The sequence below is a fragment of the Xyrauchen texanus genome, chromosome 34 (genome assembly GCF_025860055.1).
Source record: "Xyrauchen texanus isolate HMW12.3.18 chromosome 34, RBS_HiC_50CHRs, whole genome shotgun sequence".
In the NCBI taxonomy this organism is placed as follows: domain Eukaryota; kingdom Metazoa; phylum Chordata; class Actinopteri; order Cypriniformes; family Catostomidae; genus Xyrauchen; species Xyrauchen texanus.
In genome coordinates this window covers 12,191,447-12,217,810 of record NC_068309.1, presented here as the reverse complement: position 1 = coordinate 12,217,810, position 26,364 = coordinate 12,191,447, and the positions used below count along the sequence as shown (strand labels likewise).

Below are 26,364 nucleotides of genomic sequence, written 5' to 3'. Positions count from 1 at the left end.
GAATCTCTTAAATCTCTTCATCATCATTTGACCTCAATCAGCATGACACCAGAGATGCTGTGGGAGTAAAGTGTCCTAATGCTCCGTATGAACATCTAGAGAGATTAAAGCTTTCCTGCGGTTCCCAACATGACCACCACAGTTATTGTGCATTGTGTTCATTTCCCTCCTACTTTTAAATGTAATGCCTTGAGTTTTTGTTCTAGAGGAAGTGAAAACGGTGATAAAAATTGTGGCAAAAAAATGACAGGAAATCTGGATGGTAAAAATGAAGTCCACTCTTCTTTAATTATAAAGATAATAGCTTTTTTCTGCCCCATTATATGCAACATATTGTGTGCAAAGAGAAAACAAATATAAAATTGTTCTGGACGCCAAACTTGCCACATGCTCCTTCAGAACTAAACAAAGCAATGGCTTTTTATTTAGGGAAGCTAAAAAGGAATGGAAATTATATTTCGTTCTAGAACGCCCAAGCTTATTAGTATAGATCTGAGTGTCACCTTGGTTGTCTGCCAAAGTCGCTGCGCATCAGTATCTGAAAAACCCTTGGATAAGAAAGTAAACTGTGGCGAAAATCAAAGAGACTCATTTTATGTGTCATTATTTGAATGAATAAAGGTGTCTGTATTCTTGCTAGCTATGGGAGAGAGATGCAACAAATCACATGAGCTTCGTGCTGATGCTCATACATTATATGGCACTCACAAGTCACAACTGTGCCGTATCTCCCTAGCACAGTAGTGTTTAGGTAAAATCGGAAAGATTGAGGTGAACGCAGGGCTCAACAATAAGGATAGACTACTTGCCCAGGGTCAATGTGAGAAAGTTTCAGGGCAGTATATTGCATATTGGGCCAGTGTTGTAATGTCACTACATATTAATGTGTTGATCTTTTACATGGTTTTTTTTAATGCCTTCTTAGCATGAACATTTGGTTTTCTGTGATGTTTTGAACGTTGTTATTGGACGTTCTACTGACTTAAACCACCTTGGTAACATTATCTCGCTGCAAACAGAAAAGACTTTGTCAAAATTGGTAATTGTCTTTCGAAGCTCAGTGAGAATGGGTTGGAAATTATAAACAGATCAGTAATGTTTTGTATTGTATACCATTGTTTTCCATTCATTTTTGTGTGGAAGGGCCAGTGAAATGTTTGGCAAGGCAAGTAAAAATCTGAACTATAGCATAATAAATTATACTGTTGAGCCCAGGTACACGTCAGTAGTCGAGAGAGATGGATGTGCCATTTCCTCTGACAACGCTTGACCGCCCTTCGTGACCAGGAATGTGGGTTTATTGTGAAAAATATTCAATGTGTTGGCTATTTGATGTAATTGCATACCACTACCTGAGGCATTTGCTTCACCAACTTTTTCTTCCACCTGTCAGTCCAAACGCTTAAACACCAGTAGAGAAGATTTAAGCAAATAGCAAAAGTGCTGTGCTAAAACTTTGGTTTTGAGAGTGTTTCCAAAGAATGTGAAGTACATGGCAGTAATTTATTTCACTTAGATTTAAATTTCTCTTCAAGTATAAATAAACAGATGGATTAAGTATGCGGTACATTTTCACTGCCGACTGAACAAATAAATCTTGCACCAGGGTTTTAATTACTTTCTTTATATTTGCTCCTCTGTTTTTCTAGGTGCCATCTCAATCCATTGTTTTCTTGTCATGCCCATTGGGTAGTTTCTAATGCGTTCATTTAGGATGTCTACAATCATGATACTAGGAATATTTAAAGTCTTATTAGTAGTGGTCAACCATTCTGGGTTTTTCAGTGGTCGATATGATGCCAATATCTAGAGCGCAGTGTGGCCTTTATAATGCAGTTTAAAGGTGAAGTGTGTATTTTTATGTAAAAAAAAAAAATTCAAACACTTTTGGACATTTTTCAAAAACAATTATAAATCATAAACGTGCAAGCAATGTGGCTGCGTGGCTATGGATATCTATTATTACATTTCCAGCCTTCCATTCATCTTCAACCGCTTATCCGAAGTCGGGTCGTGGGGGCAGCAGCTCCAGCAGGCGGCCCCAAACTTCCCTATCCCAAGCCACTTTAACCAGCTCTGACTGGGGGACCCCAAGGTGTTCCCAGGCCAGTGTGGAGATGTAATCTCTCCACCTAGTCCTGGGTCTTCCCAGAGGCCTCCTCCCAGCTGGACGTGCCTGAAACACCTCCCTAGGGTGCATCCTTACCAGATGCCCAAACCACCTCAACTGACTCCTTTTGACACAAAGGAGCTGCGGCTCTATTCCTCACGGATGATCTCTAAGGGGAGAAGCCTGCCATCCTTCTGAGGAAATACATTTCGGCCGCTTGTACTCGTGACCTAGTTCTTTCGGTAGGCATAGGTGAGGGTAGGCACGAAAATTGACCGGTAGATCGAGAGCTTTGCCTTCCAGCTCAGCTCTCTTTTCGTGACAACGGTGCGATAGAGCGAGAGCAATACCGCTCCCACTGCCCCGATTCTCCGGCCAACCTCCCACTCCATTGTCCCCTCACTCGTGAACAAGACCCCGAGGTACTTGAACTCCTTCACTTGGACAATAACTCCTTCCCTACCCGGAGTACGCACTCCATCGGTTTCCTGCTGAGATTATTACATTTTCACTGGTTAAAATGCATATTCTTGATATTAACAATGGAATCACTACTATTGAAAATTCTCATTTTTGATATCAGCAATTAGATTTGCACCAGAAAAACGTTTATTCTTGATGTCATTATTCACGGAAATACCCATGTCAACTATTTAAAAAAAAATAAAAAATAACATTTTCAAATGTGTTAATAATTGTTCCTTGTTATAATCTAACTTTCACTAGTGGAAATGGTAATTTTAGAGATCAATTACTTTTTGGATGTGTGCTTAAGATGGGGTCTTATGTATCTTGTGAATATTAGGGATGGGCATTTCGAATAATTTTGTAGTCGAGTACTTAAAAACAAAAGATAAGTTATCGATTATTGACATTTAGAATTTAAGTTCAACCCTTTAACCATTGAACCTGTTTTTCTTATTTCAAATTAAAAACATCTAGATTCATAAATTGAAAAAAAGAAAGAAGAAAATTTCACTCACTCAAAGAAACATTCCAAGTCATTTATAAAGGTACAATCACTTTAAATAATAACAGAAATGTATTTTCGGGTTGAGCAATGACATGCATCCACAGCGCCAACCAATGCGTTGAATTGTAATGGCAAGATTGGGCAAGGAGGAACATAATAACCCCAAAACTGACAGAAGTGCAGACCGTTTTAAGCCACTTGCTATTATTTATTTAATTTACCAAAACTGATTCCCTGTAGTCATAGCCTGAGAACAAGCTCAGTGGGTGACCTATGTATTGATCGGTGGATCACAAATACTGTCTTCACATTGGGATTTCTGACCAAATGAAAACATTTTAGAAAGAGATGAAAGTTTAAGCATTTGTATAAGTCTTCACCCCAACCCCCACCCTTCTTTTGCAATCAATTTTGTCTCTTGTCTTTTTTGCTTGGTCTTTCTGAGTTTAGTACATAATAAAGTTCCAATTGCAATACAGCTCAGCAGCTGGTATTAAGACTGTATGTATTTGGATGGGCAGTTTTTCATTCTTAACACGCACAGTTACTGAGCTGTCTTTGATGGTCACACAATCTTGGCTCCTCTCCCTGAGTGTGTTCAGTGGTGCTTGCTAACACAAGCAACACTGTTACTGTATTTCATACTTGAGGTTAGGTATGTTAACAAATCCCTAACCATTAAACATGTCCCAAACCATGCTCAAATATTGCTGCCGCTGTTAAGGAGAGGTGAGGTTTTATTTTTTTCTAAGCAAATGAGCATAGTATTTTTGCTTGGCGGATGGTAAAAATGGGCAAAAAAAAAATTATATGCACTACACTGTACGAGGGATGCAAGCCATATTTTGAGACCTCAACATTATAGAGACTTAGGGGTTGAGTCCTTCGACTTACTCTAGCATCGTGGCGACAAGTTTTCATGGGATACACCACTCGAACTTGCTCTACATGTGCCCATTTACGTGAGTTCAGTTGATTAAAGGGCCCCATGCTGGCCTGTCCTACATGTGATATTTCCCTATCTCTCGAGAACAGAAGTGAGAGACTGGACACTCAATGCTCACTCTCCTTTTAGAGATTATCTAGCCAAATGTCACCCCAAAGCTCCTGAAATCAAACTCTGTGTCACATTATGTAACTCTAGTAAGTGTCAGATATTTAGAGATGTGAGTTGCTAAATTGAATATGCTTGCAAATCTTTTCATCTACAACACTTACACGGCACTCGCTTTTCCTGAGCGGTGCTATGTTTTACTCAAGAATCATTTCCATGTGATAAAGAGTGGGAATAACACTATTTCAAAATTAATTGGGACACATTTATAAATACGCTTGGAAGATATTGTGTCCCGGTTCCATTAAATCTCTCCAGAGCCATTCATATGACCTGTAGCCCCTAGATTACAAGGCTGACTTTGTCAGATCTTGGCAAAGACTTTAATATAGCACAGAACACATGCAAGAGCTCTGGTTTCTACGTCTTGTTCTACTACGGCTTGTTATAAAATAGAAGCTTTTATTTCTTTGTGGTTTGAACTGAGATCAGCAGATGTGGCTTTGTTATTGTGAGCTGCAACATTGATTGATGAATTGCCATTTCTGATGTGAATTTAAAAGCAAAAGTAGAACTCATTAAACGAGACTGACACACACATTACGACAAAGGAGAATGGCTGATCATGTTTCTGCCCAGAAAATATTATGCTGTAAAACAAAAAGTATTTTTAATAAGCAATAGTTATTGGAGGAACTATTAGGACCCAGTCAAAAAAGACACGGGCACAGCTCACTGGATTTATAGCGATCTGTCCAGCCTGAGTGCACACATACATACTAACATGCGCTCCTTCCTTACACATGCAGACATACACTGATGGCAAAAACCTTTTTAAATTGGATTCGTCTCAGAGACCGCTCAAAGCCAGTTGTGGCTCTATTGATTGGGGCAGATGCACAAATTTAGAAAGCCATTGGGACCGTCTTCCATCTCATCTGTGTTGTAATTTTGTTTAAGGGAAATGACCCCGATTGGATTTTGCTCATTAAAATGCCAGATTTCTTTCATGTGCCATTTCACTTAATGGGATAGTTCACCTAGAAATGTAAATTATGTTAGTTATTCACCCTCATTATGTTCCAAACCATTTTATTTATTTCCGTGGAACACAAAGGGAGATGTTATTCAGCATGTCAGTCTCAGTCACCATTCACTTATATTTCAGATTTTTTCAATACAATGAAAGTAAATGGTGACTGAGGCTTACATTCTTAAAAAAAAATTAAGGTTTTTGAAGGTGGGTTTTGAAACGACAAATTAATTTTCATTTTTGGGTGGGGTTTCCGTTCAAATCTGTGGTTCAGGTCTCACGTGTCTAATCCCTCTTCTTTTGTTGTGTCTCTGCAGCCAGTGGTGTCTAAACCTCCCATGAGTGCACACTCGACTGGAATACCTTGTTTGGACTACCCGCCTCTGGAAACCATGTCAACGCGGAGCGCAGATGCCCCAACTCCTCATCTGACCACCTCTTACTCCTCATCGTCCTCTCGTGGGCCTGAACGGAACAGAGACAGGGATCGAGATCGAGACAAGAGAAAGAAGAAACATAAGAGAAGGTCTCGCTCCAGGTCCCGATCCATATCGAAATCCAAAACCAAGCACTCTTTGCCCAGTGCATACCGAAGCTACAGGAGATCCAGGTACTGGCAGCAGCTTGAGATTTGTTAAATTTTTCAGAACTTGGACAATTTGAACTGTTAAAAAGCACTTGATAATTGCTAATGGCCTATGCCTGGTGCTACGTGTACTCAAATGTAATTGTTATTCCATCATTCTAGACTTCCAAAAATGTCCATTCTAGTTCCCATTTTTAAAGGAATAGTTCTCACAAAAATGTAAATTCTCTCATCATTTATTCACCCTCATGCCATCCCACATGTGAATAACTTTCTTTGTTTTGCTGGACACAACCAAAGATTTTAGAAGAAAAGTTCAGCCTCGTAGTTCCTCACAGTGCAAGTGAATGGTTGCCAGAATTTAAGGTCCAAAAATATATAAATCCATGTCTTCAGAAGTGATATGATCGGTGGTTGAGAAACTGATTCATATTTAAGTAAATTTTTACTATTAATTCTCCTTCATGCCCAGTAGGTGGTGTTATACACACAGAATGTGAATCTCCAAAAACAAAAGAAGAATGTGAAGATTTATAACAAAAAAAGATTAAATATTGATCTGTTTCTCACCCACACACACATCATATTGCTTCTGAAGACATGGATTTAACCACTGGAGTCTTTATGGATTGCTTTAATGCAGCCTTTATATACTTTTTGGACCTTCACATTTTTGGCCACCATTCACTTGCATTGTATGGACCAACAGAGCTGAAATATTCTTGATTTGTGTTCTGCAGAAGTCAGAAAGTCAGAAACATCTGGGATGGCATGAGGGTGGATAAATGATGGGAGAAATCTTTTTTTTTTTTTTTTTTTTGGACTATCCCTTTTAGTTATATGTTAAATGTAAATTATGATATTGTGATTCAATATATTATATAAATAATATAAAATATAAAGTGGCCCTAAAAACAAATGTATGAATCACAATGTATGAATCACATTGCATTATATAACAAAATATCAAAGTGGCTTCTTTTTAAAAATGTATAGCACAAAGTTTTTAGAGGTTTGTTTGGTTTGAAATTATAAAAAATATATATCTTGTTCAAAATGAATACAAGCATTATTTGGTCTTTCTAGGACACCTGTGTGATTTTAATGGGAACTGACCTTGTGACCAGTTTAGAGAAAAGGCCCAGCATCATTTGTTTGCAGACTTTGTTTGGTATTTTTTTATATCTAACGCAGTGACATTCATGCATTTTTACATTACTTAAAGGTATAGTTCAACCAAAAAGTAAAATTCTGTTATTTTCTCACTCTTGTGTTCTTTCTAAACTCTATGACTTTTTTTATTTCCATGGAACAAAAAAGATGTTTGGAAGAATGTTAGTCTCAGTCACCATTCATTGTATGGAGAAGAAAAAGATGCAATATAAGTGAATGAAGACTGAGGCTAACATCTACTTTTGTGTTCAATAGAAAAAGAAAGTCATACAGGATTGAGACAACATAAAGGTAAGTAGATCATTAGCGAATTTGTCTACAAGTATTCAAATTCGTTTTGGGGCCACGTCATATATTGTAGTGTATCATATTGTGAGGTTGTTGGTAGATGATACTCAGCCCACATGGCCTTGTCAGAGTTGTAGATCCAAGGAACTTGTGGCATGGATACAATCCCCCGACCAACCTCTCAATTCTCGTTCACCCCGCAGCCGCTCTCATTTTTAATTCCAGCTCTTTATTGGAAATCAAGTCCGATTTGTCATTATCCTCAGCTAAAGTTGTAGTAATTACGGTTCGCTCATCATGCTGTCCTGACACGCCGTAATATAATTTCTGGAGATTAAATAATTTCTGCCCTAGGATTTAAATAATTTACAGATTGCAAAAGGCTTGATTAAATAGATTAAAAATCTCTCATTCTTACTCTGCCGCTTACTTTTTCACATATGGCTTGGTAACATTTTTATGCAAGCTTGCCAAAAAATTGTGACTAAGTCAGATAAACTTGCTTAAGGTGAAATATTGGAAGAGTAAACCAGCTTTCTGTAATGGCAGAAAAGGAGTTCCTGAGAATCCAGCCCTTTTTTCGAAGAATAAATCTTGTGTCTGTGCAAGAAAGAGAGATTGAAATGAGTTTGGGTAGGAAAGCACTTCCTAGACTACAAATCTAGTTTGGCTGAGCCCCTGTGGGGCTCTGTAGATATCAACCTGGCTTTAGCCATGTTCTCCAGCTAAGAGCTCTATGAGAAATCTTCCTATCCCTGCTGGTTTTCTCATTCTTCTGTTATTGAACTGCAGTTCATCCGCTTCCTTTATACTATAGCCTCTGCACTGATGTGCTGACTGCAGCGACTGCATTAACACGGCAATCCCACCTTTGTGACCCCAGCTGGTCTTAATCCAGATCATCTCACCTCTGGACAGGCTTAATTTCTCAACAAGTCCAGCCCAACATGCCCTGGCTATGTTGCCATAGTCTCAGCCTCAGACCACCCAGTGTCCATTCACAAACCATCTCATGCTTATACAATGAAACAGAGGCCATCCACTTTTTCTGATATTCATCTACATCAGTTGGTCTTTAGTCAGTCTGGCTCTCAGGACTGGACACGTGTTTTTGTTTGTTTGATCTTGTTGCCTGTTGGCTGTTCAGGTGTGTCTAAGTGTTGCCACTTCAGCTAAGATGGGAAATTAATTCTGAAACTGTTCAGTTGGCACCTTTTGACCTGTTACCCTGTAATTGGAGTTCAAGTTAGCAGATTGTACATTTAAGAGCAATTTAATGAACTGTTGAGTCTTGTTTCTGGTTAACATGGAGGCAAGGATCTAAAGTGGATAAGTCAAGTTTACAAATGCCAGGAAACTGTTATTTTTAAGATAGTGCTCTCTCTAGATCAGGGGTCTCTTGAGGTCAAGGGCTGGAATGGATGAAATGGCGCTTCATGTAAGCCAAATAACTTGCTGCTTATGATGCTATAATAATAACAAAAAGGGACCATGTTGAATTGACTGGGATAGGGGGGTTATTCCAAGTTCAATACAAATTAAGCTCAATTGATTGCAAGGCACAGGTGAATGTGGCCCGTTTCAAAAGTATAGACACAAGATGTAAACATATGATAAAATCACTTACTGATATTTTCTGTGTAATGTTATATGCAATATTACGACATTGTCATCATGATGATGTTATGCCGGTAAACCCTGTAATCCCAGTAAGCTATTTTATTACATGAAGAATGTAGAACAGAGAATTTATCACACTAAAAAGATACGTACATGGATAATGTTTACATCCTGTACATATACTTTTTATTCGGTGTGTATTTTAAAGTTTTGTAAACTGACCTCATTCACTTTCATTGTAAATGCCTCTGTTACCGCGAGCCAAATAATTTTAATTCTATGCATCAAATGCAGTTGATTGGGCTTAAATTTTATTAAATCTGGAACAATCCTTTAAATATGTATTCCAGTACAAATTATTACAAATACAAAAACAAATTTAATCTGCCATTGCCATATCGGTGACATTTGAAATTCCGATGCCTACCTTCCTTTTTGATCAGCTATTATGTCAATAATAATACCATGCCATCAACAACAAAAAGAGGGAAAAAAATAACTTGACTGGACAACTTTGCATACTGTTAATAACTTTAAAAAAACATTTGAAATCGAACATTAGCAAGAAGCTAGGCCTAATAAAATTGTACACTGAGGAGTCTTATTTTTATTATAGCATACATTAATAACCGGCCAATATCTCGGTTTGACAATAAACATAGACATCAAATTAGCATTACAAGGCTGGGAAATAATTATAATGTACCTGCTTTTAGCCATCAAACATGGCCAGTCTTGTCTCTCTCATTTTTGTGCTGCCTAATAATTATGCTGCCAGTATGTAAGCTATTCAGTCATTTATATTTACTTCATCCTGACACCTGACATCTCTTGTCTCCAACCAGCATGTCAACACCAGGGACCAGTCACAAATGTATCCTTAATGAGAAGATATGTCCAGTGTCGTGGAAAAATACATGAAAAAGGAAATTCACACTGGAAGCAATTATAATAACTGGATGCAAATATATTGTAGTTGGGGGCAGTTTTATTTCTTCAAATAATATTTTTGACACCAATGCACTAGATTATTAATGGTTAAGGATGTCTGTTTTTCTCTCTGCTTTCTCTCTTTATTAATATATTTATTTTTCATTCTCTGCCTGTTCCTGACCCTGCACTTTTCATTATTTTTCTTCCTGCGAGAACGGTCACATTTTAAATTGTGTGTGCTTACAAGAGATTTATTTTAATTCACATTATTCTTCTGTGTGAGCATATACACACATGATTACATGTCAACCACACACAGATAGGAAAGCAGAGAGACTCCTGTCCTCTGCAATGTCCCTGATTCTTGTAAAAATTGCATTTGTGCAACAAAAGTTCATCAGTGTCAAAGTGCTTGTCAGTCGGGTTGAGTAAAGGTTCTTCAGAGGATTGGACTATTTATTAGTCAGACGAAGATATATGTTTGATATTTGAGTACTTTCTCTTAAAGGGACAGTTCACCCAAAAATAAAAATGTACATGAATAGCTTAAAACGCATCTTAATACCAGATATAAACAGGGCCTTGATGGCAGCAATAAGCCCAACTTTAATGTTTTCTTCTTGACTCAAAATCACTTACACTTTTCTCTTTTTACTCTCTCCTCTCTCAGGTCCCAGTCTCATTCTCCCAGCCGACGGGATCGGCGAGCTCGCTCTTCAGATAGAAAGCGAGATGAGAGGGAGAAAGAAAGCAATGGCTCAAGTGCCTACCGCCTTGGCAGCAACCCAGGACTGGGCAGGAAGCGCTCTAGATCAAGGTGGGCAACAATAGAGCTCAGCTGGTAGGCAGGCGTCCCACCACTTCATTAACTTCCTGCACTATTATACAATAAATATTCATCACAGTACTCTTCGTAATGAAAACACAGTATCGGTGGAGATTCTTTAGTTACAGGCAACTCCATTAGCATTTATTCAAAGCACTTAAGATGTCTGTACACCCAATGATTAACAGTGCCAGCTGCAACTCACAATTTTAGCATAGATAGCATTAGATGGATGTACAGTGGCCCCAAAAATTATTTGTACACTTAAACCACACTTAAAAATGCTTAAAGGAATATTCAGGGTTCGATACAAGTTAAGCTCAATCGACAGCATTAGTTTCCACTCATCCCTCCTTTTCTTTAAAAAAAGCTAAAATTTGGGTTTCAGTGAGGCACTTACAATGAAAGTGAATGTGGACAATTTTTTGAAGGTTTAAACACAGAAATGTGAAGCTTATAATTTTATAAAAATACTTGCAGTAATTCTTCTGTTAATACTTGTATTGTTTGAGCTGTAAAGTTGTTTAAATTGTCATATTTACTGTCATTTTATGGTTTGTTGACATTATCGTCATGGTGTCAAAGTTGTAAAATTGGCTAGTACTTTAAACAGAAAAGGTTAGTAAGTGATTTTATCACACTAAAATTATTTTTACATGCCTACATTTCACAAAAAGATAAGGTTTCAAAAGATTAAACCTTGAGCATCGTGACCAGCCTGACATAGCAAAATTTGCTCAGTTTATAGTGTGAGTTTGGGGCGGGACTATCTATTTCCAGTGACCAACGGAAGTTGGAAAGATTTTTCAGAAAACCTGTTTAAAAAAAAAAAAAATCATATTCCCAATTTCGAAAAAATTACACACTTCTACTTTAACCTCGTTCAACCCCATGTACCAATGCGTTGATGTTACATTTTGGCTTCGCTATATGCATAATTTAAACTGACTGACATTAGTTCATGAGATTCTGGGCTGTCAGTAAAGGGTTAAACTTTTGGCATATGGAGTCATGTGACAAAACATGGGCAGAACGCCAACAAAACTACATCTGGTAAGAAACTTAATTTGTCTTTATATTGAAACCTGTTTGAGTCAAAAGATTAGAGTCTCTAGTTTCATCCGATATGCCATTTTTATAATTTGATAGATCTGGCTCGAAACGCTGCACTGCTATACACAGTGTAGAATATAGTGTACAATAGCACAAGGTATAAATGAGAAATTATGTATTTACTGTGCATTTTCCCAATGAAGAATAAATTACTTTCTGAGTCTTTAAAGTTGAAGTCAGAAGTTTACATACATCTTAGCCAAATACATTTTGTTTTTCACAAGTCCTGACATTTAATCGTAGAAAGCATTGGGTCTTAGGTCAGTTAGGATCACTATTTTATTTAAAAAATGTGAAATGTGAGGATAATAGTAGACAATTTTTTTATTAATATTTTTGCATGTTCATCACTTTTAGTTTAAAAAAAAAAAAAAAAGGGAAATGGAAAATACAGAGCAGATTTATTGCTACCATCTCACTTGATGCTGAAAAGGCATTTTAAAATATATGGGTTTGGGAAAACTTATTCGAGTGATTTAGTTACTTTATAGACACACAGTAGCGGCTGTATAAACAAATTGATTAATATCAGATTATTTTACTCTGGATAGGGGCACCCTGCAGGGTTTGACCTCTTTCCCCCTGATTGTTCTTTCTGGCCCAAAAACATTAGCAGCCATGATAAAAAAAAAAAAGTAGGATGATTTTCCAGGGGCGGTGGCGGGAGGTATGGCACTTAAGCTTTTGCATTACGCAGATTATATTTTATTATATGTCTCCGACCCTACCAGATCTATGCCTTGTCTCCACAGAATTATTAATTCCTTTCACCTAATTAAGTCAGTTGGTGTAAATTCAAAGCTTTGGCTCTGACAGTGTACTGCCCAGCGATAGCTTTTCAGCCAGGCGTCTTCCAGTGGCCCAAACAGGGCATTAAGTATTAGGGCATTTTATTCCCAGCAAGAGTTCATTTTGACTCCTAATAAAAAAAAATTCAAGCAATGTGTACAGGTGGGCTTCATTACATTTATCTTTGATTGGGAAGGTTAATATTATTAAAATGAATTGTATTCCAAAATTTAACTACCTGCTGCAATCTCTCCCTGTAGATGTCCCACTCTCTTATTTCAAGCAATTTTATACTATAGTGAAGTCCTTCATTTGGAATGGTAAACGTCCCAGATTACATTTCAGTAAGTTACATAGGCTGATTGACAAAGGTGGGCTAGGCCTTACCAAGATTTTGTTTTATTATGCATTCGGCCTCAGACATTTGGCTCATTGGTCACTTCTACCTGAGAGAGCCTTTCCCTGGTTTTGTATTGAACAGGAATTCATATTTTGCCATCGGAAAGCCTTTCTATTAATCTAACCGGACAGGTTAAATTACACCCCATTATCTCTCATTTGTACTCGGTATGGACAAAAGTGTCCGGAGTGTTTAATTCTGACATTTATTTAAATGTTGCCTCAAGCATATGGTTAAAACCTAAATTATGTATTAATGAGTCCCCTTTCTGCTGATTAGACTGAATTGTGGGGTGGGGGTTTCTACACACGTTGACATGAGAGTGGAGAGCTGAGATCTTTTGAAAATTTGAATCAACATTTTGGGATTCCCATATCTCAATTCTTTATGTATTTACAGCTGCGACACTGCTCTGTATTGTTTTTGGGAGTAGCACACACCCCCTAAAACTGCAGCTACTCTGGGAGAGGTGATTACTGCTTTTGGAAAAGGTCATGAGGCATCAGTGTATTACTCCCTGCTAATTCAGAGTCTGGGGGACAGAACTTCAACTTCTCTCAAGATATTATGGGAGAAAGATTTAAACTTGTTTTTGGAGGAGGCAAGGGTTTGCCTTATGCAATTCAAGATTTTACATAAATTCTATTGGACCCCCTCTAGATTTTGTAGGCTTGGTCTTAAAGACACACCCACCTGATGGAGATGCCAATCAGTAGGTGGAGACACAACCCATGTTTTTTTGGGGTTGTTTTAAGATCCAAGAATTTTGGTTGAATGTGTCATATGTGATGTTTTGGGCACTCAAATTTCATTTTGACCCAGACTCTGTAGTCTGGGTTATAGGGCGGTCATAAATTTGGGGGACAAACACACAAAAAATTGGGTCCTGACCAGTGTTATGATTGGCAGGCAGATTATTTGAATGGGATGGAATTCAGATGGGGCTCCCTCATTTCCGGAGTGGTGTGCGGAGATAGGGAGGATGGCGGCTTTTGAGCAGATGTTGAGCAGAGGGTTGGGGTTTCGAGATTTGTTTGTTAGGAAATGGGCAAGTATTTGGTGTTTTGGGGGGAATCTCTGGGAGGTGCTTTGGAGAGAGAGGTTTAATTTTAATTGTATATGATTATTATATAAAAAAAACATTTGGGGGGGAGGGGGGTATTTATTTATTTATTTTGTGTATATTCTATTTGTCACCACAGGGCTGTTCGTTGGGGGTCTGTGTGGGGTTGGTGATTGGGGAGGGATAATTGTGGAGGTTAAATGTTGACTCAATGTAAAGTATATATGTTGTGTTTTTTCTCTTTTCTAAAAAATATGTATTGAAAAAAAAAAGAATGGCATCAAAAGAACGTGTTTTTGTATTAACTGTAGCTGTGATGAAGCCTCATTGTAAACCCACTAGCCGTATATCATCATGATGAGTAGTTTGTCAGCATATGCCATTCACAGTTGTGAAAAATATGCTTTCATTGTGTTTCCTCACAGCCTGCACCAGCACAATCTGTTCAGTCACTGTATTGAAGAGGCCAGTTGTCAATCAATTACATGACACTGCTATCATGACTGTTCTCCCGCTCTCTCATTTCGTCTACATTACCGTTATTCTCATATGCTAAGGTGCTAAAGCAACACAGTAAAAGATGGTCATGGTGACTCAGATCTCACCTTTTATGTCACTGGCCTTTATCTGGTGAAGTAGGAAAAAAAAAAAAAGTATTATATTTGTGCTTTTCCCAATACACATTGTTCCAAAGCAGATTTGCAGATAATCGGCTCTAATGTCTGTAACATCTCAAAAACATGAATATCAAACACTCCTGGAAACATAATAAAGAATTTGATTTAAAAAGCAATCTGACTTTTTATAGATTGGTTTTATTTCAAATTTCACAATTTAGTTCCGTTGTCCACATACTGTATGTTGACACATTTTTGGAAAAACTAAAACTTGCTCTAGATAATTATTTAATTTTTATTTATTTGTATTTTTTTTTCCATGTTCATTAGGAACTACTAGTTAAAAAAAGGGGGCACATAGCAGTCACACTCTGGTTTCAGGGGTTAAGTGTCCAAATACTTCAAGGGGCTACTGCATTTTATCACACTCATGTCATGGCTAGGTATTTTTACTTATCCAAAATGGAACTACCCTCCTACCCAACAACTGAAGTTAGTTTAAGAGGAATGGCATCAAGAGAACATGTGTTTTTGTATTAACTGCAGCTGTGTTAAAGCCACATTGTGAACCCACTAGTCATATATCATCATGATGAGCAGTTTGTCAGCATATGCCTTTCACAGTGGTGAAAAAATGCTTTCATTGTGTTTCCCCACTGCCTGCACCAGCACAATCTGTTCAGTCACTGTAATTCCTCTATTGAAGAGGCCAGTTGTCAATCAATTACATGACACTGCTATCCTGACTGTTCTCCCTCTCTCTTATTTCCTCTACATTATCATTATTCTCATATGCTAAGGTGCTAAAGCAACACAGTAAAAGATGGTCATGGTGACTCAGATCTCACCCAGCTTTTATGTCACTGGCCTTTATCTGGCTGTACACACTCTCTACAGCACCATTACAGTTTAGCCAAGCTGTATGTTTATTTTCTGCTGCTGTGGAGGTTACCAAAAGTGACGACAAGCTTTTTACACCTTTCCTTCAAAGGAAAAAAAAATGGCTCAATGTCTTTCATTACACCGTCAACCCTTTTTGCTCAGATCTGAGGGATGAATTGAGGGTGACAGATAAAGCATTAGATCACTAGCAGTGTTTAAGTGTAGGTGAGAACTACACTGTAGATGTTTGGTTTAGTAGGATGAAGGGAGAAACATTACAGATGCAGAACCTTGCTTCCATTCAAGCAAAGGATGATCCCGCCGTGTGTCTGCCCCGGATTCACCAGCAGCTGTTGTCATGGAAATACTACTATGTTTAATAGGGATAGGCACAAGTACCTGAGTTTCAGATATGATCATGAAACTCAATATTTTGTCATTGTTTCATAACACAATATTTGCTTCAAACTTTTGAATTTCAAAACATTTCACGCTTCACACTGTTTGAAATCCATTAACAACTATACATAAACTTAGGCTGTATGTACATTTTTAATTTATACACTCACCGACAACTTTATTAGGCACACCTACTTATTAATGTGATTATCTAATCAGCCAATCATGTGACAGCAGTGCAATGCATAAAATCATTCAGGTACAGGTCAGGACTTTCAGTTAATGTTCACATCAACCATCAGAATGGGGGGGAAATGTGATCTCTGTAATTTTGATCTTGGCATGATTTTTGGTGCTAGACGGGCTGGTTTGTGTCTTTCTGTAACTATTGATACACAACAATACTAAAGGTACTAAACTTTTTTTAATACTTTAATTTATATCAAGCTTTTTTGGCAAGATAAACTTAAGTGTACATTGCCAATGCATTATTAGACACTATACATTCAGATATAAAACAAATTGAATGTTGAAGTTTAAAATCTCAAAACTATTATTGTTATTGCCGTTAAGTCTCTATTGCTCACACGCTGGGTGTCTCTTGCTCAGTTTAGTTTTTAGCACTGGTTAAGATGACAGTGAGTGACCGTTTTCGGGCGATGCAAAAAGATAAGGCAGCCTGCCTGTATCTTTCCCACACCTGGCCCACCACTTGTGGGTAATGTCTCCATTCTCCATGCAGTAAATCCATTCCTGTGTTTATTTTGCCAGGGACATGCAACGCCTGTAATTAATAAGTGTGCACTGCTTCGCACAATCAGTTTTTGTGCTAGGATGTGCAGTTGAGTTAAGAGTCTACCTCCAAGAGTCTACCAATTTTAGCCACAGTATGTGGGGAAAAAAGTGGTGGAGTGGTGTGGTGGTGGCGTAGTGGCTAAAGCACAGGGCTATTAATCGGAAGGTCACAGGTTCTAACCCCACGGCTGCCACCATTGTGTCCTTGAGCAAGGCACTTAACTCCAGGTTGTTCCGGGGGGATTGTCCCTGTAATAATTGCACTGTAAGTCGCTTTGGATAAAAGCGTCTGCCAAATGCATAAATGTAAATGTAAATGAAAACATAAGTACATTTTTAGGAAGTAAAACAAAAACGCATACTGCATTACTTACGATTGTTTTTATAACATGTTAAACAGTCAACTATTAAGCATAGAAATTAACACGTTAAATTTCCCAGCCCTCATATTTGCAAATATTTTCCTCTATACCTCGTAGATTCAATGTAGTTTTCGACTATTTGTTAGTAGCTTGCAGTGTAGCCAACTACTTTTTTAAAAGAGTAGTTTGAGTATAGTTGAACTACTTTAAGTTTATGGTGTAAGCTTAGGAAGCTGTAGTTTTAATGTAGCTTCCCCAACACTGCAAACTAGGCAATTTTAATATTGGCGAAAATATGGGTGCTTGTGTGGGTCTATCATTTACTACTCTCTCCCAGACTAACTTGCTTACTTGTTCCAGTATTGGTTTGATTAGTCTTAATTACGCTTTGATTGTTGTTATGTTGTTGCTGCCATACTTGCGAGAGCATTTTTAACCTCATTGTGTCTCCGGAATTGATCCACTCTCTTTCAAACATATTTTGTCATTTCGTGACATTGCCACAGGTAATTACAGGTCACTGTGCCCATTAACTGCTAGATGCTCCTTTAAAAAAAAAATGTATTTCTTCCACTAAAGGCCATGCCCAAGGTATTCAAATAAAATATTCATAAAGGACAGCCTTGGAGATAAATGCCTCTTGATATGGAGTGTGTGTGCTCTATCTCTCTCTTGAGAGAGTGTGTTCATAAAAGTGAATGTGGCTGTTTATATATGTATGTTTGTGGCCTATTTGAATCCCTTCGCTGATGCACTGCTTGGTGTACCAGGGATCTTGGCAAAGTGATGTGTGTAAACTTTTGAGTGTCTAGTTATGCTACAGTGTTACTGAATGTCACACAGTCACTCTCACTTAGATTGTACTCGCCCCAGAGCTGCACATCTCCACTTAAGGAAGGGAGGATAGACAGGGTCTGTTTTAATTGCTTGTGTCTCTGTACTCCTGCGATTTTTATCCTTTAATGGATCTGTTATATTCTTTCAACTATGAAGTTCTAGTGTATGAATCTAAATAGTTCACCCAAAAATTTAAATTGTCATCATTTGGAACTTACATGTGAGTGAGAAATTTTAGGGAGCCTCAGGGCTGCTCTTTTTTCCATTTAATGAAAGAATATTGTGATTAGAGGCTTTCAAGCTCCAAAAAGGGGGAAAATAACCGTAAAAGTAGTCCATACAACTCATCTTCTATATTGCAAGTCTTCTGAAGCCAAGCAATAGTCCAACCCCAAATGACTTTCTTTCTTCCATGGAACACAAAAGGAGAATGTTAGTCTCGGTCACATTCACATAAATTTTTTCCATACAATGAAAGTGAATGAATTTTAATTTCTCTGTGAACTGTTCCTTTAAAAGCTCTCTCTCTCTTTCAGATCGCCTCATGAAAAGAAGAAGAGGAAAAGTTCAAAGTCATCCCACCGTTTGAAGGGTTCCTCTTGTTCGCCTTCAGCATCCCCTAACAGAGGTGGAGCAATGACCAGAGTCTCTGTAAGCCCCTCCCCTGCTACAAGCCCCACCTCCAGCATGGGGAGATCCAGGTAAAGGGACACCTCACTCTCTGATCCCATTAGAGAAAAGTCAGTCAGTCAAGACTGCTGTCCGCCCACTGAAGTTCAGTCTGCATCGGTCAGAATCATAGATTTCACAACTCCAGGCAATTTTTTTAGCACTTTGTTGCAATATTAATTTAAGCTTTGCCATGAGCTTTGTGGGTCCATGCATGTGAGACACAAAGACGGCCATTTCTGTCTCTTTTAAATTTTGAAACTAGAATGATTTTTATATGATTTGACTATTTAAATTATTTTTGACAGCATAATATAAATTAAAGGTGTAAGGACAAACTCAGACTTTCATTCAAAAACCTGGAAGAAAACTGCACTGAATGGGAATTGTTCGATACAAGACTGACTTTATTTTTTAAGCAACCTTTTGAAGTTTCATCAAAAAGTTTTTTCTGAACTCCCTTGGTCTTCAGTTGGTGTTTTCATTTATTTTTTCATTCTTTCCCACTGTCTCTCTCTTACTATTTTTTTTTTATTTTGTATTTGTCCTGTTGTCATGTCTCTTCCAGCACTGGGTGAATATTTCATGGCCTTGGTGTCTGGTCATTGAATTTCAGGCCTGAGATGTCTGTGTGGGTTTACATACTCACCGGTGGCAATGAATACTGTATTAGTGCATTTTTTCAAACACCCTGCCAATTGGCAGTCCTCTGTTTCTCTGTCACTCTCTTACTCTTTCTTCTCTGTGTTTATTAAACAGAGATGGTTCTCAGGAGAAAGACAAGCAAGTGTCCTCAACTATTGTTTCTTCAGTTCAAACTAAAATCACTCAGGTAAGTCATTAACCAATTATTAGCTTACAATATAGTGACTAACATTTTGTTTAAAACATATTTTAAATCTTTTTCAGCGGTACATTAAAAAGTATGTCTGATCAAATTATAATCTTCCATTTTCAGGGGTTATGGGTTCAAGCTTCTCTCATGACAATGGGAAAAAACACAAACTAAGAACTAAATTATATCAGTGTACATCAAAAAGAGATTTATGAACTTATAAGAAAGGTTCTCCCAAAGATTCTGTCACTGTTTACCGTTTACTCACGCTCAAGCTTATTTTGAAGGATGTCCCATCCGCTGACTTTAATATAGTGCAGTTGATATCTAGATAGGTAAAGTTTGTAAAGACAAACTTTGATGATGGATGGATGGATGGATGGAAAGAGAGCTGTAGGGTGAGTTAGAAATTTGGTCTTGGTTTATGGATTTTGAAGAAAAAACCTTCAAACCATGTCTTTAGAATAACTGTACTGACTCACATTTAATTGCTGCCTTGCAAACAATGTAATAAGTTCAATAAACAAAAACAAAAAACTCTTCTCTCATTCCCTCTCGGTTTAATTTAGTGTCGGGGGGAGAGAAACAGTGTAGCAGAGCTGATGAGACACTTAGACGTTAAGTAAGCCTTTAATGTATGTAATTTAGAGTCTGATGTCTCAGTAGTCCATGTTTGCTGTGTGTTGTGTGCTGAAACTGAGAAATACAGTGATTTGGTTGCATAACCCTTGTCGCCGGGGGCGGGTATATATTGGTTTATATACACAGCAGTTGCAGAAAAGGATAATAGAAGTGTGAAATAAATTAATCAAATCGACGCCATACTGTCAGGAATTTCACTTGCAACAATCTGATTTTCAAAATAAAAGAAGTCAGCTAGTTTATTGGTCCTTTTTATTCTCTTTATATTTTTTTATTTTGGTCCTCTATATATTACTTTAAAACAAGACTGCGGTTTGACCTGGTTTCAGATATTTAGAAACCTTATACACTTCACTTTTCTCATGGCACACAGAATCAATTCTGACACCTCAAAACTGGGGCAAGACTTCCAGGGTCCAGTGTCTTATTAAAACCAGAAACTTCTGTTTGAATCAACGGAACCATGGTTCACCTTGATATAAAACTTGACCGGCAGGCTTGTGCATACTTGCAATTCAGGAACCAAGTTGTTGCCTGAGGAAGTCTCTCTGTCCACAGTTCCCCCCTCTAGCCAGGGAACGAAAACTCCAGGATGTGCAGACCACCCTGTAGATCCTGTGTCAAGGAAGCAGGTTTCAACTCGGCTCAGTTTGATCCTCGCCCGCAGCCCTACCTCACGCAGCTACGATCAGATCCGCCAGAGGGGAGAGTGTTCCAGCTCTGACATGCACATCCCAACTATTGATAGAGGAAGAAATGCTCTCTGGAGGTGTTCCGGTGGAGAATGGCATGGTTTTACAACCGGCAAATAAAAAAGCTGTAACATTAAAGGCTGGGGGAAGCCTGTTCTCTGTTTTAGCACTACTCCCTTGGGATTTTATGAACCTTATATCTGCCTGTCAGCCGAACAACAAGGGAGGCTGGTTTATGGTACTCCCAGTGGAACACAATGGTCTCTTTAATAATTTTCCTGTGCTTTTCACTCTTCTCTTCACCCTACATTTTTGGTGTTCTTCTTCAACAGTGTGTAGCATTGGCTTCATGTTGAGGGTGGCAGGTGACTGATGGTTTGACTTGGAAATGTTTATGGGGGACAGCAGACCCTGTCAGGTTGTTAGTTCTTCATTAGAGGGCGATGGGTTAAAGAAAAGGACAAAGAGTTTGATCGTTTCATTCCCTAGTACATCACTGTGAATTTGGGAAGAAGACAATTCAAACTAACTCACTCAGAGCATTGTTTAAAAAAAAAAGTGGTGAAAGTGAAAGCAAGAGTTTAAAGCGAAAGAGAAATGGGGTTTGATTTCACTGTAGCCCTTAGTATCTAAGAAAAGGATTGATTGCCAAGCTTTTAGCAACATTCTTTGGAAATGGTTTTAAATGACCTGGGCCTGTCACTATAGTACCACCTCTGTAAACCTGAAGTGCTTCAGCCATCCTTTGAACTCGTAAGAATGTGGGTTTTCTGTCAAACTGATGAAGGACTTGGCTCAAGTGGCTACTGAAAACCTAAATTCCTGCCAAAAGCCATTCTTGTTTTCAATTGCATGCCTATTTTCCAGCTATTATTTGGAAATTTCACGTCAGAAAGCAGCAACCTTCTCGTATCATGTAAGAGGAGAGTTTGGCTCTCACATTCTCAGATATCTTCACACTTCACCCAGCTGTGGTCTTATAATGAGCTCTAATCATGCTGAATATATCCTCCTTTCATTGCAATAATCTGCTCTGGTCAGTTGGAAGCTCAGATAGTCCTTTAACCCAGCTTAGTCCTGTCACTCAAATGTACTAGATCAACGTATTATGATCAGAGTGCTATATTCTATCTGTTCCATCTTGGGTAACCTCAGTGTTTTTAATCAAGTAGTAGCTTGTAGTACTGCATTTTGTTGCTCTATTGCATTTCAACTAGCCCCAGCAACCTTCAGCCACCATTCCCATTAAAAGAGGAAATTATCTATAACTTGTAAACCTTTAAAGACTGACATACCATGAACTCAGAGGTTGGTAATAGATAGGATGTGCTTCTTTTTAAGCCATCACACTGCGTTATTTCATCTTCAAAAATTATGTTTAATAGCTGAATTTCTAGAGATGAAATGGACTACCCATGATACTGAAAGGAAATGATCCATCATTAAGACAATTGTGGCGAAACAAAATGCACCAAAAGAGCTATGCAGTAACCAACCATTGCCTTAATGACCCTGTCCCTACACTAGTAACTATTTGCATAGTTCTGAATATTTTGTCATAAACTTAAAATGTATTGTTTTTAATACTTATAATCAACAACTTTAAATCTAAAGTTTTATATTTTTCAATTTGATTACATCATTCGGAAAGCTTCATGGGATTGTTAAGACATCTTGTACCTTTTCAGCGTGTTTTTGCTTCTAATAGATGTTTGTAATGTTGTGATTCACCGCGTAGCTGTTTGGTTTGGTTCATGGATGATGAAATATTTGATGAAATCCCTACGGAAAAAACGAATGGGAAAAGTACTTCAGAAATCAAGATGTCTGAAAAAGTTGGTGTGCACTGTTGCACTCTATAGCATGGACAAGAGTGAGTATGATTGCTCAGCTTTTTGAGGGAGATTTATTTCCCTACATGAAGAGCCAGGTTTGGATTGTAGGGAGAAGTCTCTCTGTTGCTGCCCACAAACGTCCAACTGACATTAACCAACCTGATTTAGTCCTTTTGGTCTCTATGGTCAGCCACTGCATTCGGTTTACTGCAGTGCTTGGTCCATGATATTTTTCTGGTTTCACTCCACTAGAACATCTGTCATGATAACTTTCCCTAGTGGCCAGATCCTTCTCTCCAGATACAGGCATGCAGGTCCTTGCCTGTATAGTGTTTTATTATTATGGTTGACCATTTGTTTGTCTAATGATTAATTCTGCTGGGGCTTTATTGGAAATTCTGGGTTATTAACTTTCCATCGCCTGGACGAGGGGGCGGTAGATGGCAGCGGCTTAACTCTGGAAACGTCAATGAGCAAACCCTGCTCCTATAAAAACTGTGCAATTCAGCCACCTGTTCTAGAAGAATATTTTAACGATTTGATATTTAATCTGCAGGTTGGGCTGCTTTCAAATTCGAAAGCAGCAGTAATGAACCTTGAAGCTAATCTATTTTGGTATAGCAGCAAAAAAGTTATTAAAGGCATCATTGCCATTAACAGGCATATACCGGTATGTATCGCACTGCGTCTTACTAACCATAATACTATTTGTGTGTAAGATTGAATGTTTCTATGTTTGTTATTTGCAAGTAGTAATATTTTGTATGAAGTGATCACATCTTTGGAGCAATTACTATCATATCAGGCAAATTAATTTGTATGAAAACAGTGACACCATTAAATGTGCTTATTAAGTAAACAAATACATATTCAAGTCCCAAGCTATGCAGCCTTTTGTGTCACATTGGCACTGTGGGCTGTTGGCATGCATACTGTATGGACTCTCAATGTAGATAAGGTAACATTCAAGTCACAGAGAATGAGAATAGGGGTGTTGAAGAACAGGAATTCAGCCCTGGCTCCTGATTGGCCTTCTCTTCTATAGGATGCCACAAGGCATCCGCATCCTGATTTAGCAGCTGGGATTGTCATACTTACAAAGCCAGAAGGCAATCTGAATTTCAAATCTAACAAAGTTGTCTGCAAGGTTGTTACGAATGTATTTTCTCTCTCTCTCTCTCTCTCTCTCTCTCTATGTAAACACTGATTAGATTCTCTCATGCTTTTTCTATATTTCTCCCAACCCCCTCTCTCACACTCTGGTGCTCTTTCATACTCCATCTTGTACACTTAGAATTACTCAGATTTCTCCACTCCGTTTCTTCTGCCTTATAGGACCTCATGGCTAAAGTGCGGGCAATGCTGGCTGCCTCCAAAGGCCTTCAACCGAACCCCTCCTGAGAGAGTTCCAGTTGGGCTGAACAGAACATCCAGGCAGGATCCAGCTCCAGCTATATCTCAAACGATGACAACAACCACCTTCCGGACAACTTCTGGACTACCCTACACTTTTATCCCTTTATGTATGCCTATTTGGACCTTAGTTAAATGTTTTTATTTTGCCTCCAGATTAGCGTTAGGCATGGAGATTCTTTTTTTAGGCATTGTGGAACCCAAGCAGGAGTAGAAAGAAACCGCCCAAGCAACAGATGGTTGGACCTCTGTTCTTCTGTGTTTTATCTGAAAAAAGGCAACAAGAAACAAGTATGAGAGAAGTTGAGATGTAATTCCTTGGATGCAACAAAAAACAAATTTAAATTTCCCCTTAAACTGATGATTGGGCTGTTTTCTTTGTAATATTGCCTCTGCCAGAGGGGCACGGCTATATCCTTCTGTGAAGGATAATGTTGTTTATTTTCTCATACTCTCACTTTATTTTTTCTTTCTTTCTCTCTCTCTCTCTCTCTCTCTCCCCCTCTGAACACTTTTCTATTTCAAGTCACAACCTCTCTCTGTTCTTTTGTTTTGGAATATGTGGCCTTCGGTTTTCCATTTCTAAGTTTGTAAAGGTCTAATTTTGCAGCTACTTTGTAAAACATTTGACGGTCAATAAAGTTTGAATTATTGATGGCGGGTGTGCCTTACTCTCTGCGAGTGACATGTTGTCATGTTCTCCCCTCGCTTTGTCTGTTTTTCATTTCCTGCACGTGTGAGCCCTAGCCTTTTGACCGTCAGTGCATATATGGCATCCCAGCATGCGCTCTGCATGATGATTAGCCCCGTCTTCTACTGAAGGGCCCGTGTGAGTGGTGCTTTCCAGAGAGGGAAAGCACACTTTTTTTAAGTGAGCCTTTAATCTTGTGGCAGTTCAGACCACAGAGGCTGTGTGGCATGTCTCATTTGGTCCTGCGAGAGAGTGAAATCGACTGGTTTGTGATTCCAGGAGCTGGTCATTCTTATAGAATCTTTATTAATCCAGACTCCCAAACTCTCTGGAAATGCATAACTAACAGTTTCCCATGTTCTGACTAGATTTCATTCCAGGAAAAAAAATACAGGCTGGTAAGAGCGTGTGTGTGTGTCAAAAACAAATTTGGTTTAGAAAAATACTGAGCCCCTTAGGAATTTATTCTCTGAAATCGTTTTGCATTTCCCTTGCAATAGTTTGCATTCCCTCACAACAAGTTTGAAGTTCCTTCGCAATACTTTTATCCATCCCTTACGAAAATGAATATCCTAGTCTCATAGAATGACCTTTATTATAACTAAATTTTAGCAAACTGAAATTAACACTAGAGATGCTACAACAACTGTGTTTTATTCACTTTTACCCAAATCACGGATACTATGGCAGTTTATGACATCATAAAGACAATTTCCACACAATTTCTCACACTCTGCTATGATATTATATCAGAATAATTTTACTCTAAAGCATCATTTGAAAAAGGATATATTTTAATACTTTTTATAAATAAAAATGTATTATCCCCTTTTCTCCCCAATTTTGGAATGCCCAATTCCCACTACTTGCTAGGTCCTCGTGGTGGAGTTGTTACACAATCCGGGAGATTGGAGGACAAGTCTCGGTTGCCTCTGATTCTGAGACCGTCGATCAGCCCTTATCACGGGGCTTGCTGTGCATGACACTGCGGAGACTCGCATCATGTGGAGGCTCATGCTACTCTCCGCGATCCATGCACAACTTACCACTAACCCCGTTGGGAGCGAGAACTCTTAATCATTACCATAAGGAGGTTAACCCCATGTGACTCTACCCTCCCTAGCAGCCGGGCCAATTTGGTTGCTTAGGAGACCTGGCTGGAGTCACTCAGCACACCCTGGATTCAGACTCGTGACTCCTCCTAAAACCAATAATACAGGAAAACCAAAAATATGGTAATGAAAATCATAATCATGCCAAGAAAAAAAAATGGTTAGTTTTACTATAGTAACAACATTGGCCCTAATATGATGTTTTTTACCACACACACACACACACACAACAATGCTTTCATGTTTACTGCAGATTTACTATAGTAAGGCCATGGTTAATTTTTGTAAGGGAAGGATAACGCTATAGTGAGAGAACTCAAAACAAATGTGAGGGAACGCAACATGTATTGTGATGGATAGCTAAACATATTGCAAGGGAGTGCAAAACTTTTTGAAAGGGAACGCAGAACAATTTCAGAAAATAAATTCAGTTTCTCTTCTCTAAGGGGCTCTGTAGAACATTATTATTGTATCAGGCATTTGAGATTTCATGTGAAGTAAGTTTGTCCCCATAAAATCCTTGGCGAATCCTGAACGGTATTTATATAGTTTTTGATATGCATAAAAAAAAAAAAAAAATCCTAATTTGTGAATTGATGCTTAATGTTACATAACTGAACCA

At 38.3% G+C, this 26,364-nt stretch overlaps 1 protein-coding gene across 2 annotated transcripts in view; it reads left to right on the top strand.

Moving 5' to 3' along the window:
* sfswap (splicing factor SWAP) overlaps positions 1-24,599 on the top strand; it is a 112,565-nt gene extending 87,966 nt beyond the window's left edge. For both annotated transcript variants that reach the window (XM_052103905.1, XM_052103906.1), the window contains exons 14-18: positions 5,488-5,780; positions 10,441-10,587; positions 18,390-18,554; positions 19,282-19,354; positions 23,862-24,599. In XM_052103905.1, the coding sequence (XP_051959865.1) occupies positions 5,488-5,780; positions 10,441-10,587; positions 18,390-18,554; positions 19,282-19,354; positions 23,862-23,927 (744 nt within the window). In that variant the 3' untranslated portion in view covers positions 23,928-24,599. The remainder of the gene's footprint in view (positions 1-5,487; positions 5,781-10,440; positions 10,588-18,389; positions 18,555-19,281; positions 19,355-23,861) is intronic.
* The last annotated feature ends 1,765 nt before the right edge of the window (positions 24,600-26,364 follow it).